Source organism: Populus euphratica, unplaced genomic scaffold, assembly GCF_000495115.2.
Source record: "Populus euphratica unplaced genomic scaffold, PopEup_1.0 scaffold781.1, whole genome shotgun sequence".
Classification (NCBI taxonomy): domain Eukaryota; kingdom Viridiplantae; phylum Streptophyta; class Magnoliopsida; order Malpighiales; family Salicaceae; genus Populus; species Populus euphratica.
Window position 1 is genome coordinate 37,624 of NW_011500645.1, and position 13,101 is coordinate 50,724.

Sequence of the window (13,101 nt, forward strand, 5' to 3'; positions counted from 1 at the left end):
TGTTGTTGTTATTGTTGTTTTATAATTGTTGTTTATAATTTGTACAATTAACCTCCCTGTGGTTCGACCCCGGTCTTGTCGGGTTATTTATTACTTCGACACTCCTGCACTTCGGAGAAGATATTAATCTTTTCATCGTGTCACTGGTGCAACTAGATAAAGAAGGAAGGAAAAACCAAAACCATAGAGGAAGAAAAAGTAGAAAATCATGAGTAAAGGGGAGGAGAAAAACTTGTTTAATCCCTTCCTAAGGCTACTGAAAAGAGTAAGGCATGAACCAAATCTTTTCCCTACCTGTTCTTGAGTTCCTGAAACTGAAAGGAAGAAGAAAACCATGAGGGAATGCACAGGATTTTACACTAGCAGCTAAGGGAAAAACTAAATTAAAAAGGAAGATAATAATGGGGCTGAATAAAGAACCTAAAACTAGAATATACAATAAGAGAGAGAGAGAGAGAGAGATGATTTTTAAGGTACAAACCTAGTTACATGGTCGGCCATAATGATGGTTGGACAAACCATGAACTTGGGTGACCGAATGCTTAAAAGATGACCTTGTCAAACAAAATACATAACCTCTTAACATACGGATACATAGTTCATAACAAAATATGTGGACCTATGAGACGGGATTCCTATGCACAATGATTGTATGACGTCTCTGTTACAATGCAAAATGGATACAAGAATTATAAATAATTTAAGCATGATATTAAATATTTAAAAGAATATTATCACTACTTTTCATTAATAACCTAAATGAGTATATTCCTTTCATTACCCCTTATATATATAATACAAGCCTCATTATTTCATCAATTGTATTATCCTTACTTGCATGTTCTAACCTCTTTATTAAAGTTGTAGGGAATAGAGTTAATACATTGGTCATGGTTAAATTACTTGAGTTTACCCTAGTCATCCTTTATAGGAAATCGTCAGCAAAAACTAGGTCACTAGTGACACATTAATACAGTGGTCATGGTTAAATTACTTTGTTTTACCCTAGTCATTCTTTACAAGAAATTGTCAGCAAAAACTAGGTCACTAGTGACACATAAATCATAAGCAAAAACTAGGTTGTTGTTGGCATATAAATCGTTAGCAAAAACAAAGTCCATAGTTGATATATGAAATCATCAGCGAACACAATCTATTGTTGACTCAAAATCATCAATGAAAACTAAGTTGCTACTGACTTAGAAATTATAAACGAAAACTAATTCCACGGCTGACGCATAAAATCATTAGCGAACACAATCTACTATTGACTCAAAAATCTTCAATGAAAACTGAGTCGCTATTGACCTAGAAATCATCAATAAAAAATATGTTGCTACTGATTCAAAAATCGACAGCAATGGAGTTATTTCTAGTCTTACTTTTTCCCTAGGCTAAGCATAAGGTCTATGCTAAGCTTTCCCCTTATAACATAATCCAACCTAGTTGGACATAGATTGTTATCAAATCACACCTAATTTATCTTAAGGTTATCAAGCAATACGCAACCAAGTCTCAACATGTATATATATTTTGCAAAGGTTCTCTTAACCATCATTTCAAAATCAAAACCTAATGTTACCACGATCATACATGTTATGTTTTCAATTCAATCATGCCAATTCATCAACACAAATTAATTGTCAATTCATATTACGCAGGAGTCTCATTTCCATCCTATATCTTGTTTCTCTAAGGGCGTTTATCATGCAAAGTTTCCTTCATGATTTCTCTTTTTTCTTTGATCAAACATTGTTGTCAATTCTCTCCCAATTTACACATGCAATCCATCATTTCTATCACAAGTATATTTACAACAACATGCCACAATCACACCTTCATTCACTTGGTTCATAACAATGGAAATTCATCAATCACATAAACAAGATCAAAGCATTAACATAGTATGGTTCCTATTTCAACTCAAACATGTCTCTAAAGGCTTAACAAAACTACAATTATACACATTTCATCTCACTTTCACACAAGCTCTTCAATCATGTATGCATAATCAATACATTAACATAAACATGAATTTTATTTCTGCCCAAACATGTCTCTATGAGTCTAACAAGGTCACAATTATGAATTTTATCACTTCATTTCATCTCTTTTCATTATCTCCCTTGGTTGGTCCTTAGTTAAGGTTTGTTCATCCATATTCATCCATTTTTTTTGTTAAAGGTTCTAGAATTATGTCCCTCTTTCGCCCCATTCTCTTCAATCTTTCTATCTAATCCTTGTTAATCATAGGTGTAAGAACACTAAGCCATTCCCTCGAGGTTTCCTTCTTCCTTTTGTCCTAAAATCTCAAAGAAACAAGGAAGTGATGTTGTTCTTACCTTACGATTTGAAGTAGCCATAGGGTAGGTTTTAGTTCTTTTTCTTCCTCTTTTCTCTTGATTTCTTCCTTCTTCCTTTTGTTTGTTCCAGTCGGCCCTATAGGCTCCTTTTTCCATGTTTTTGGTTCTCTCATTTTTCTAACTCTCCACTCATTCAAGGAAGATAACATGCAAGCTGATTTGGTTAGATTTTCTTATTAGGAAGGGATGGTTGTTGTAGCTAAGGTTGCTAGCCAATTTTTAAGAAGAGGAAAAGTCATTTATTTTTCCTCTCCTGCATTTATACCCTTCTTAAATGAAATGAGGGTGTTTGGGTGTTGGTCATCCTTGTTCTTATCTCTCTTGAATTATCTTACGACTGGTTACCACCCCACATTTCCCACCTAAGATAGGTTGATTTTCCTCCCCCAAATTCTACCTAGAGTAGGCTAGTTTGTTTCCTTTAATTCTTTCCAAGCATAGGTCAACCTAATACTATCTATTTGTTGGGTTTTACACCATTTTAGTGAAGAAATCTTTATCCTAAATGATTTTAAAATCATGAACATCTTATGTTTTGAGAACAAAAATTGTTCTAAAGTGAGTTTAAAACATATTGTTTTTAAAATCTTGAATTTTTTTTTAAATGAATGATTTGTTCTTATGTCAATGAAATTAAAATTGATGGAAAGTTCATGATGAGGTGACCTTCTATTTTATGGGTTTCAAAGCAAAAGGCTAGAGTAAAAGCTTGACGTTTTGTTTGAGAAAAATCTCTTTTTGAGCACTCATTTTAGTAGCATGAATAATAATGAGTGACTTGCTCACGTTGTCACCACTCTTATGAAAACATTTTTTGCATTCTGAGAGCGTCTTTTATTGATCCAGGTTACTTGCTTGAATAGAAAGAACTTGTAAAGGGCACATAATGTAGGCTATAGTTCTTATTTATGAAAAAAAATGATTTATAAAACACAAAATGTATTTCAAGGTTTTAAAGACCTAGAATCACTATTAATTGATTAACTCATTTTCCTGTTTAATATTTTTTTTCTTTTTGTTGTTTTTTTATTCACCCTTTTTATTGCTTTGGTGGGGTATCCTTATTTTGTTCTTACTGTCATTTTTACTTTTTATTTTGAACATTCCTCTTATCAGTGAAGTTTATTTGGCTTTTTTTTTTCCTTAGGCTTTCTCATCAATTAATGAAATTTCACTTGCTTTTAGTATCGAGTGTAATCCTAGTTATGATTTTTACGAAAGAAAAATATTCAGGCTAAAAAAAAAATTACAATGGATATATTTATTTTATAACATAAAAGAAATAACAAGGATGAAGTATTCTTATTTCAAGGGCAAATAGTTAAAAGAGATAAACTTTAACTTTGTTCATTGTAATGATTTAGATTTTACAAATAAATACATTTCACAAGTTCATGAACAATAAATCCACTAGATATTATTTTGCAAACATCTAAACTATGGCTCCAAAAACATGATGTGAGAATGATTATTCATTTTTTAATTCATATATTTTTGTTTACAATTTCATCACTTGATTCATTTGTTATGTTATAAAAAAAAATGTTAAAATATTGTTTTAAACAATGAGCAAATTATTTCTAAGTCAAAAGAAATTCAATTTTTTTAAATTCCACTAAGAAAAAGATTTTTCTGAAAAAACAAAAACAAGCCGAGTCTATAAAATTTAATACAAAGGACTTCCATGAAAAAAGGCCAATTTTACAAAACTTCCACTTGAAAAGGCCATTGATCATCGAATTAAGATGGTGCCAAGAGTGACACCATCATCTCATCCCAATATTGCATGTCATTAATGAAATTAACTGAGTTGAGAAAATAGTTGAAAGAACTTATTAATGCTAGGTTCCCTTTAAAGCTTTGTATAGTGTCATTTTGTTTTAGATAAAAAGCCGTTGGAAGCCTAAAGATGCATGCCAATTATCAAGCATTGGATAAGATTACAATAAGAACAAATATTTGGCGCCTTAGATTCAAGACACAATGGACAGATTGAGCAAACCATCCATCTGGTTCATGTGACATTGCAATTGAATTGTCATTTCGTTATTTTTAGAAAAACAAATTGCTTCAAGTTAACTTTTTTATATTTTTAGATAGTTTGATGTGTTGATGTCAAAAATAAATTTTAAAAAATAAAAAATTATTTTGATACATTTTCAAATAAAAAACACTTTGAAACGCAATATCTATTACACTCTCAAATAGATACTTCACAAAACTACATTTGCAATCAGATTATTGGCAAATAAGGATTGTTGAGGAAGATGAACACAAAAACTACAGTACAATGAAGTTTTAAGCTATGCTTTTGATTAACAAATGCAAATATCTGGTTTGGCCATTATAGGTCATGAATCTAAGAACTTGTTTGTTTTTGTATTTTAAAAGTACTTTTAAAAAAATTAATTTTATTTCTATTTTTTTCTTTACTTAAATTAATATTTTTTAGTATTTTCATATTGTTTTGACATGATAATGTTAAAAATAATTTTTAAAAAATAAAAATTTATTATTTTAATATATTTTCGTGTGAAAAAACATCAAAACACCTATAGACCTATAGAAGACAACAATGATTATTGTGGTCATTTTTTGCAATGCGTTAACAGGTCTCTTTCACTTGCCACAAATTTCCTAGTGCATCTAAAAACACTTTCTATAATATACAATGAAATCCACGTATAGATGGAAGCATGGGAGCCAACATGAAGTCTTTGAAAACTTGACTTCAAATTTCAGCTAAGAAATCCGTGATCAATTTTACCTATAATAATGAACTAAATTATACCATCTTTCCAACACACACACACACAAAAAAAAGCAAATCTGTCACTTGGCAAGACATGTATCAGAAAGGTTCTCACCAATAACCATCACAGTCACGCTCACCTGTCAAGAACTATTGGCACCATGCATAGCATGAGAGGCAAAACTGTGAAAGATGTAAAGGCACCAAATTCTCTCAGCGAGTTCACCTATACATGAATCATAAGTCCAGTTACTAGCTAAAAGTTTCCTCTATGATCTATCAAACATTAACGTAGATTACAGTAATGGAAAAGGCCACAAGAATTCCAAGAAGACACAGCAAAAATGTTAAATGAAAACTCCTCTATGATATATAAAGACTAAACATGGATTACAGTTATGTAAAAGGCAGTAAGAGTTCCAAGAAGACAAAGCTAAATGTTATATAATGACGAGTCAACTACATCTCAGTCACATAGTGGTTAAGGTTAGCTAAAAGAATTCTTTTCTTTACAGGAGAAAACAAATCCTTTATATAGACATCCATACACAACAAGAAAATATGAGACATCTGTATTTATCCTTGTAGAGTGTGGTATTTCTTGCAGCATTTGTTTGTAGAAAAGTTTTGTTAAGTAAGCCTCCTATACAAATCCATTTTCTATTCTTCCCCCCAATTTTACAAGACATGAAAATGGCAGTGCTAATGTTATGATGATCAATAATACTACCACGTAGTAATAGCATCAAAGATAGCATCCACTCTAAACACGGCAAACCCCTTGCATTATACAAGGTTGAGGGAGACAGCTCCATCTGAATTCTGAAAATCTTGTGATAATAGCAAATAGCAGGTTCTGGAATTAACATCATCATTGCCCAACATGCATGTAAAATATAAGCACGAAAAGTTGATGCAATATCAGAAAAAGGACTTTTTTTCAATTAATTTATAAATGTGTTAATTTAGTTTCTTATATTATTTGGGAATCCAACTTATCATTTAGGATGTCGGTGTTATTTAGAGGTCTACTAGTATTAGGACTGTCCAATATTTTTTATTCAGCAACAATTTTGATTGATCAGACTGTTTTAAGATTTTGCTTTGCCTAAAAAAGCCCGCATATCTTGTGTCTCAGGTTGTTTTATGAGGAAAATGAGTTATGAAAATTATTTGTTCTTGTGGATTTCAAGAGCATGGGTTCAAGTATTTCATGTGGATTTTAGGTTGACTATCCTTTTTACTTTATTACTGTCTTCGTTCTACATTAAGAGTTCTATCAAGAGAACTATCTGTTATTCTCACAAAATTTCTAGCATTAGCATGAGAAACAGCTTGCACTCTGCATAAAACAACTCGTATACATTCCATCTGAATTCCAGATAGGTACTCTGATTTTTGACATAGAGATCCGACATGTTTTCTTCCTATGCTATCACACACCAATTACATTAAAGGTAAAAGCAAACTGCATACTGCAGCATTTATCATAAGATTCCCAGTTTCAGCATTGCAGGTAGAAGTTAAAATTTATGTAGGAGATCATGAAGTATGTGCACATGCTGGAAAGGGGTGAATATACTTACAATCTTTGTGCTGCTTCCTATCTTGAATACAGCTGCAGCATCTGCATAGAAAAGAAATGTGAGGGCTAACAAAAAATGATGAAAAAATGTGTCAGAAGATTTTAATTCCGAATCATGGAAGACAGGCAACTGCAATCTCAAAACCTCTGTGCTGAAGAATCTCCTTTGACTTGAGTCTCTATTTCACTTAGATACAATCTCAACAAAGGTGACCTGCAACACCATTTACAGGATCATTAATTGCAAATGGACAAACATCAAGCACTCCATTTATTGAAGTTTGAAGCACCTTTTGTTAAAATCATGTGAGAGCCATCAAAATTAAAGAGCTCCATTGTAACTGTGTGATTATATCATTTCACACAAATCACAAATGCAATGAAACTTGTTCAACCATAACAAGTCTAAAAGAAAACTAAAATCAGATTAATTCCTTTATAAGTTAAATTCCCAGAACATCCAGACAATGAAGAGAAAAGCAATAAGAATACCATGATGGGATTGCAACTGCTGCAAGGACAGGGGACTGTTTCCACAATAGAGAAAGTTGATAGCCCTGCAGTCTGGCTAGATACTCAAGAATATCACTTTCCTGCTATAAACAGCTAAAACCAATCAAAATGTATAATATAAACATAGGAACAAAGGATGTAGAGCTATACACTGGATACAGCACCAGTGAATTGCAAATAAATAAACAAACAGCACGGTAAGGAAACATAACAAAGTATACTTAGAGATGACATCGTTCATTCAGCCAAGGGCATCAAATTCTGCAACAGTTTCCAAAAGACCAAAAGAAGGATAAATAGATATGTGATGATTAATGCCACGTTCTTGCAACCTTGGAAGTTCACTCCACTAGCTATCATGAACCTCTACATGAAATTTCTACCCCAGCAACAAATGCCTGGTGCAGCTCATTATTTTGCTCAAGGGGACACAAACAAAAAGATAGGTGCAGCACTTTGTCCCTCACAAGCTGAATGAAGCATCCAGGGCCAGTCATCCAAATGACTCTGCACAATGGGCGTGGTTAGCTTCGAACTTTAGCCACCAAAGCAATATCCTCAACAAAGTCCATAAATAGTACAGACATTATTAGGTTCCAAGCTCAAAATGAACTCCACCCAGCTTGCCCCGAGACAGACAACCATGGCCACTTGAGCATTATGTCCAAAACCACTCCAAGTCCAAGGGTCTTCATCGAGGAAGGTAGGCAGCATAAAGATCCATCTTTTATGTATAAACAAACAGGAATAATGAAAAGCTGAGACTAATTGACACCACGTTTAATGTGTTTGGTAAAGCGGTGCAATGCGCTTCTCAATTGAAAATGCATCAAAATGATGGGTTTTTTTTTTTGATTCAACATATCAAAACCATTGAAAAACACCCAAAAAACCATCAATTTGATGCTTTTTTCAGGCAAAACATTGTTTGAAAAGTAGGTTCAACCACAAAAACAAACGCTAAGAAAAAAAGTGATTCTTCTTTCATAAACAAATGTTAATAAGGATCACATACAGATGCTTGTTCATAGAGATACTACTCTTACACTAAAGGAATCATCATAGAATTTGATCTTTATAACAATTGAGCCCAATATTTCTGCATGCATCAAGCTTGCCAAATTTCAAGTCAATCAAACATAGGTATGTTATCCCATCCATGTGACTTGTTTACTTCATATTCTCAATTAAAAAAAAAAAATCTACTTTCTAAGATAGAGTGTCATGGTTGTAGATCAATTTGAAATTCTACACTAGCACAACAAAAAATGTTTATATGAATGACAATAATATAGGAAGTCATAAAACCATGCAGGCATAGAACCTGCACCTCATGTCAATGGATACCTCTTTATGAGTATGTGTGTGTGTTTTACATATCTATATAATCCATTCAAATTCAAGTATATAGAGCACCTTTGAATCTGTTGCTCTCTCACTGGAATGGAAACCTTGAGCTCTTCCAGTAAGCAAGCTGCACACCTCATAATATAGGTTTGAGATAGTGGCGGAGAAATATGAAACTGATGTAGCACATTCAATTAGACAATTCCATTGGCTTGCAATGCGTCCGAGTAATAGGAGTTCCTGTCTCAAGGGAAAAGCAAAGGACTTCCTAAAAACCAAGGTCAATTTTCAGTAAATCAACTCAAATGCACTATCGAGATCACCAAAACCAAGTGATTCGGTAATTCATCAGCATCCATGCCAGGAAGCCAAGTACAATCTTAATTGCCCACAGCAAGATCACAATATGTCAATATTAATAACAGCAACGATATGCTCATGTAATCAAAACAAAAGAGTAAACTGTTTCTCAGTCTACTGAATCAATGAGATACATGTAAGGGTAAGCTATTAAAACATATGCAGAAATGCACAAGCTAGTTTCAGGGATGGATTCACAAATGCAAAATTTAACCCAGATTTGACCTTATTTGTGCACTAACCTGATCATTCTATTTCAATTCTCATTTACATCCTTCACTAATTTAACCTAGACCCCTCCCCATACTGAACCCAAAAAAAAAAACATGCGTATAAAAATGGGTTTAGTTTGCTGGGTTTTCAGCGAACTTCACAATCATTCACAACCATCATAAAATAGCATCAAAAGGTGTGCGTGAGAGAGAGAAAGAAGGTCACATGTAGTTATTGCAAGAAACCCAGATGAGAAAATTTGACAGTGCATTCCAAAGCAAGCCAGTGAATCAAGTAGCACAAGTGCAGTTGTGTTTGGTTAACATCACTGCTTGCAACCATTTATACGCTGAAATATATTACAATACATGCACAATGAATTTAGCATGCACATAAAGCTTGTAGATGATTCCTAAATCAATGGAATTCTTAATATTTCAAATATTGAAAGCTCATGGATCAAATAACCATTACATTGTAAAATATGAACCAAACGAGTGATTACTGGTCATAAAATCAAGCTATATGTATTAGACTACATCCTCTATTTAATTTCAAAAATTATATTGACTTACAACTATTTCACTCAAACCATCATTCTTGCAATCTGCTGAAGTATTCAGCCGTTCAAACACTTGTAGCCACTGCATCTTAGGGGCAGAAAATATCATGCTGGCACCTGACACCAATCTAATGGTTCTCTTATCAAGAAAATACGAAACCATCTTTGATTTCCAATGATTCCACGTGAAAAAATCAACCAGCTGTTCTATTTCCCTGCACACAAAGCCAAAGTGTGTCTGTTTTTGACCTCAAAGTAAAAATTCTATAATCTAGCACCGACTACTTGCTCAATTGAACCAATCGACATGAGTGAAATAGTTGTAAAAAAATGTCAACAAACTTTATTTGCAAGAAACAATGAAGCCTACATGGTTTTATGCATTTAATTGTCAGTCAATAAACAAAATGCACTTATTTCACAGTTAGGGAAATGAATTCGTTTTATACCCAACAGATGAAGGAGCTCCATCAAGTTTTAGTTCTTCCAGCATGCTACTATCAGATTCAGTCCCACTACTACACCTGATAGCATTAGAGAGGACATCTAAGCCTGTCTCCACTGTCGATATGCATGACACTGCAGACTGCCTCTTGAAGACTTCTTGAAGAGTCAACTTCGTCAAATCATCATCGCTGAATTTTCCAAACTTCACAGTTTGACTAATTTCTTCTGATAAAACCATAGAATCCTTCACAAAACCCCTCCTTTCTAGAATCAAATCAAGCTGCGGATTCCACGGCTTTAACTTGTTAAGATACACACTTAGACAATCATGCTCCGATTCCGAAACCCTCTCAAGCTCCATCTCAATTACAGCAGTTAAAAAAGCTTTGAGATGTGAATCCCTCAGTGGTAAAGTCTGGAACAAATGGGCCAACACAAAACTCCTTGCCCTACTCAGAGTATCGCATGATAGATTTGCAAGACCCTGCTTTTATCAGATATATTATTATTATTATTATTGCAATCACATCAAACTTTGTCACAGATAATAAAACTAACTCAAAATGAAGAAAGCCACAACCTGGGGAAAATAAGGGTTTGATTTCATTTGACAGAGAGCTGCATCAAGTTCCTTAATTGAGTCCTGGTAAACATCTGAGGTACTCATATGCTCAAGTACCTAAGACGTCATAGGAGTAGTAATTACCGGGAACATTTATAATAATGCTCTGTCTGCCTTTCAATGAAGAAACGAACTAATGCTTACATACACGAGTATTGATTTAAAGAACCAAAAAAAACTGTGGGGCTTACATTTTGGAAGAAGGAACCCCAGTGGATGGCTTTTTTTATGTTTTGAGCGTCCCAGTGGGCTAAAAGAGCAGAGGATTGATACCCAGATGCTAAAATCATTATATCTACAAACCCTTTTAGAAGTTTCACCATTTCCTCTAATGATATGTATGGGTAATTCCACCCCATTCCCTTATTCTTCTTTCTCGTTGCGCTACCGAAGAGCACGAGCAGCAGCACAGCGCGGGGAGGGAGTCACAAGTTACAACCGAGAGAGAGGAGAGAGGTGAGAATGTTTTCTCAAATTTTTTGTTTCTTGCAATTCTCAATTTAGTTATACAATGTAGAATACCAATTTTTGTCCTTTTTTTTTTAATGTACCATTTTTAATTATGACTTTCCACTCCATTACCGAAAGCTAATTGATAGGGAGAAATTTCTCCTCACATAAATATTATCTTGTCGATGTTGTTATTATTATTATTAAATTTATTCACATAAATATTATCCTGTTGATGTTGTTATTATTATTATTAAATTTATTTTTTAATATTAAATTTATTATAAATTAAATTTTATAATTTATTTTAATTTATTTTTTATTTATAAGTTGTTTTAATTTTATAACTTAGATCATGAATTTTATAACTTAACCTAATTAAATTAATTTAAAAAAAATTGAGATAATTTTTTAGAACTTTCATGTGAAAAGTTAGGTCACATTCTGACATTATTAATAACGTTTTATTCAGACAAAAAGATAAGGATTATCATCAAGTTAAGATGTGGTCACCCACTCAATAATTAGCCATGTTAATAGTTCTAAATTTTGGCGCCTATAAAAAGAGACATTTGTCATGAATTTAAGTATCTTTTTTTCCAAATCAAAATCATACTCTTGCTTTTTCTCTTTGTATTTTTGTAATGTTTAAGCTTTACTTTCATTAATATCTTTTTTATGCCTTTCATTTCCTTTCTTCTACTTAGTTAACTTTTATCTTATTTACGTTTTTATCTTATTTATTTATGTTTTTCTCTTTCATTATGTTTAGCTAAGTTTATTATGTCAAGGTGAAAATGTTACACTAATGGTGTAAAAATAAGTATAGTGTGAACTTAACATAGACTTTAATGTTTGATGCTAACATGTTTTGTATTTGTTATTTTGTTCATTTTTAATAATTTGTATGTTAAATGGTTAATCTAGATTTATGTTGTATAACACTTCGTACAATAAATACTTAGCACTTTCATAGCCCATACTATATGGTATAACCGACACATAAGCTATGAAAGGAACTTGATTTGTTGTTAACATAAATTATAATCATGAATGCCTCATAACATTTATAAGTATTAGTATTATTTGAATAAGATAATTAATGTAATCATGTTAACCATTTATAATATATTGAAACTTCTTTTGTGTGTGGTTTCCAGTTGGCAAGTTAGTCTATACTATACTTGTTTGAAATACCATTAGTGGATCCTCTAACATTGACATTTGTTTTTATCATTGTTTAATCCTTAAATTGATCTTCTATCTCAAAGTTCTCATCAATTTCTTCTTCTTCCTCCTCCTCTTTATTATTATTACTACTACTACTATTATCATTTTTTTAAAATTTTTATGGATGATTTTTCTATTTTTGGTGATTCATTTGATAATTGTTTGACTAACTTAGAGAAGGTTTTGAGCAAGTGTGAAGAAAAGAATCTTATACTAAATTGGAAAAAATATCATTTTATGGTAAGAAATGACATTGTACCTAGTCACGTTGTTTCATCGAAATGAATTGAGGTTGACAAATCTAAAATTGAGTTAATTGTTAACTTGTCAACACTAAAATCTATTCAAGATGTTAGATCATTCTTAGAACATGCTGGTTTTTATAGAAGTTTTATCAAAGATTTTAATGTAATATCTAAATCATTATGTAACCTTCTAACTAAGGAAAAATTTTTTGAATGGACTGAACAATGTGAAAAAGCATTTGTTAAACTTAAAAACTTGCTTACTTCTGCTCCAATCATTTGACCTCCTGATTGGTTATTACCTTTTGAAAAAATATATGATACTAGTGATTATGTTGTTAGTACTGTTTTAAGACAAAAAAAAGATAAGAAACCCTATATGATTTACTATGCAAGTAAAACTTTAAATAGT

General features: G+C 32.4%; 1 protein-coding gene across 8 annotated transcripts in view; it reads right to left on the bottom strand.

Moving 5' to 3' along the window:
• Positions 1-11,244, bottom strand: part of LOC105115829 (fanconi anemia group F protein (FANCF)) — a 16,263-nt gene extending 5,019 nt beyond the window's left edge. The window contains exons 1-9 of one of the 8 annotated variants that reach the window (XR_840397.1): positions 10,956-11,244; positions 10,723-10,821; positions 10,145-10,626; positions 9,709-9,910; positions 8,630-8,800; positions 7,193-7,296; positions 6,846-6,914; positions 6,702-6,742; positions 5,256-5,341 (exon numbers count right to left, since the gene is read on the bottom strand). Coding sequence is in view for 7 of the 8 variants with exons in the window: in XM_011012859.1 (XP_011011161.1) it covers positions 5,259-5,341; positions 6,702-6,742; positions 6,846-6,914; positions 7,193-7,296; positions 8,630-8,800; positions 9,709-9,910; positions 10,145-10,626; positions 10,723-10,821; positions 10,956-11,123 (1,419 nt within the window). In the remaining variant the exon portion in view is untranslated. The other 7 variants (XM_011012860.1, XM_011012859.1, XM_011012863.1 and 4 more) reach the window with 7 other exon arrangements.
• Positions 11,245-13,101: the final 1,857 nt, after the last annotated feature.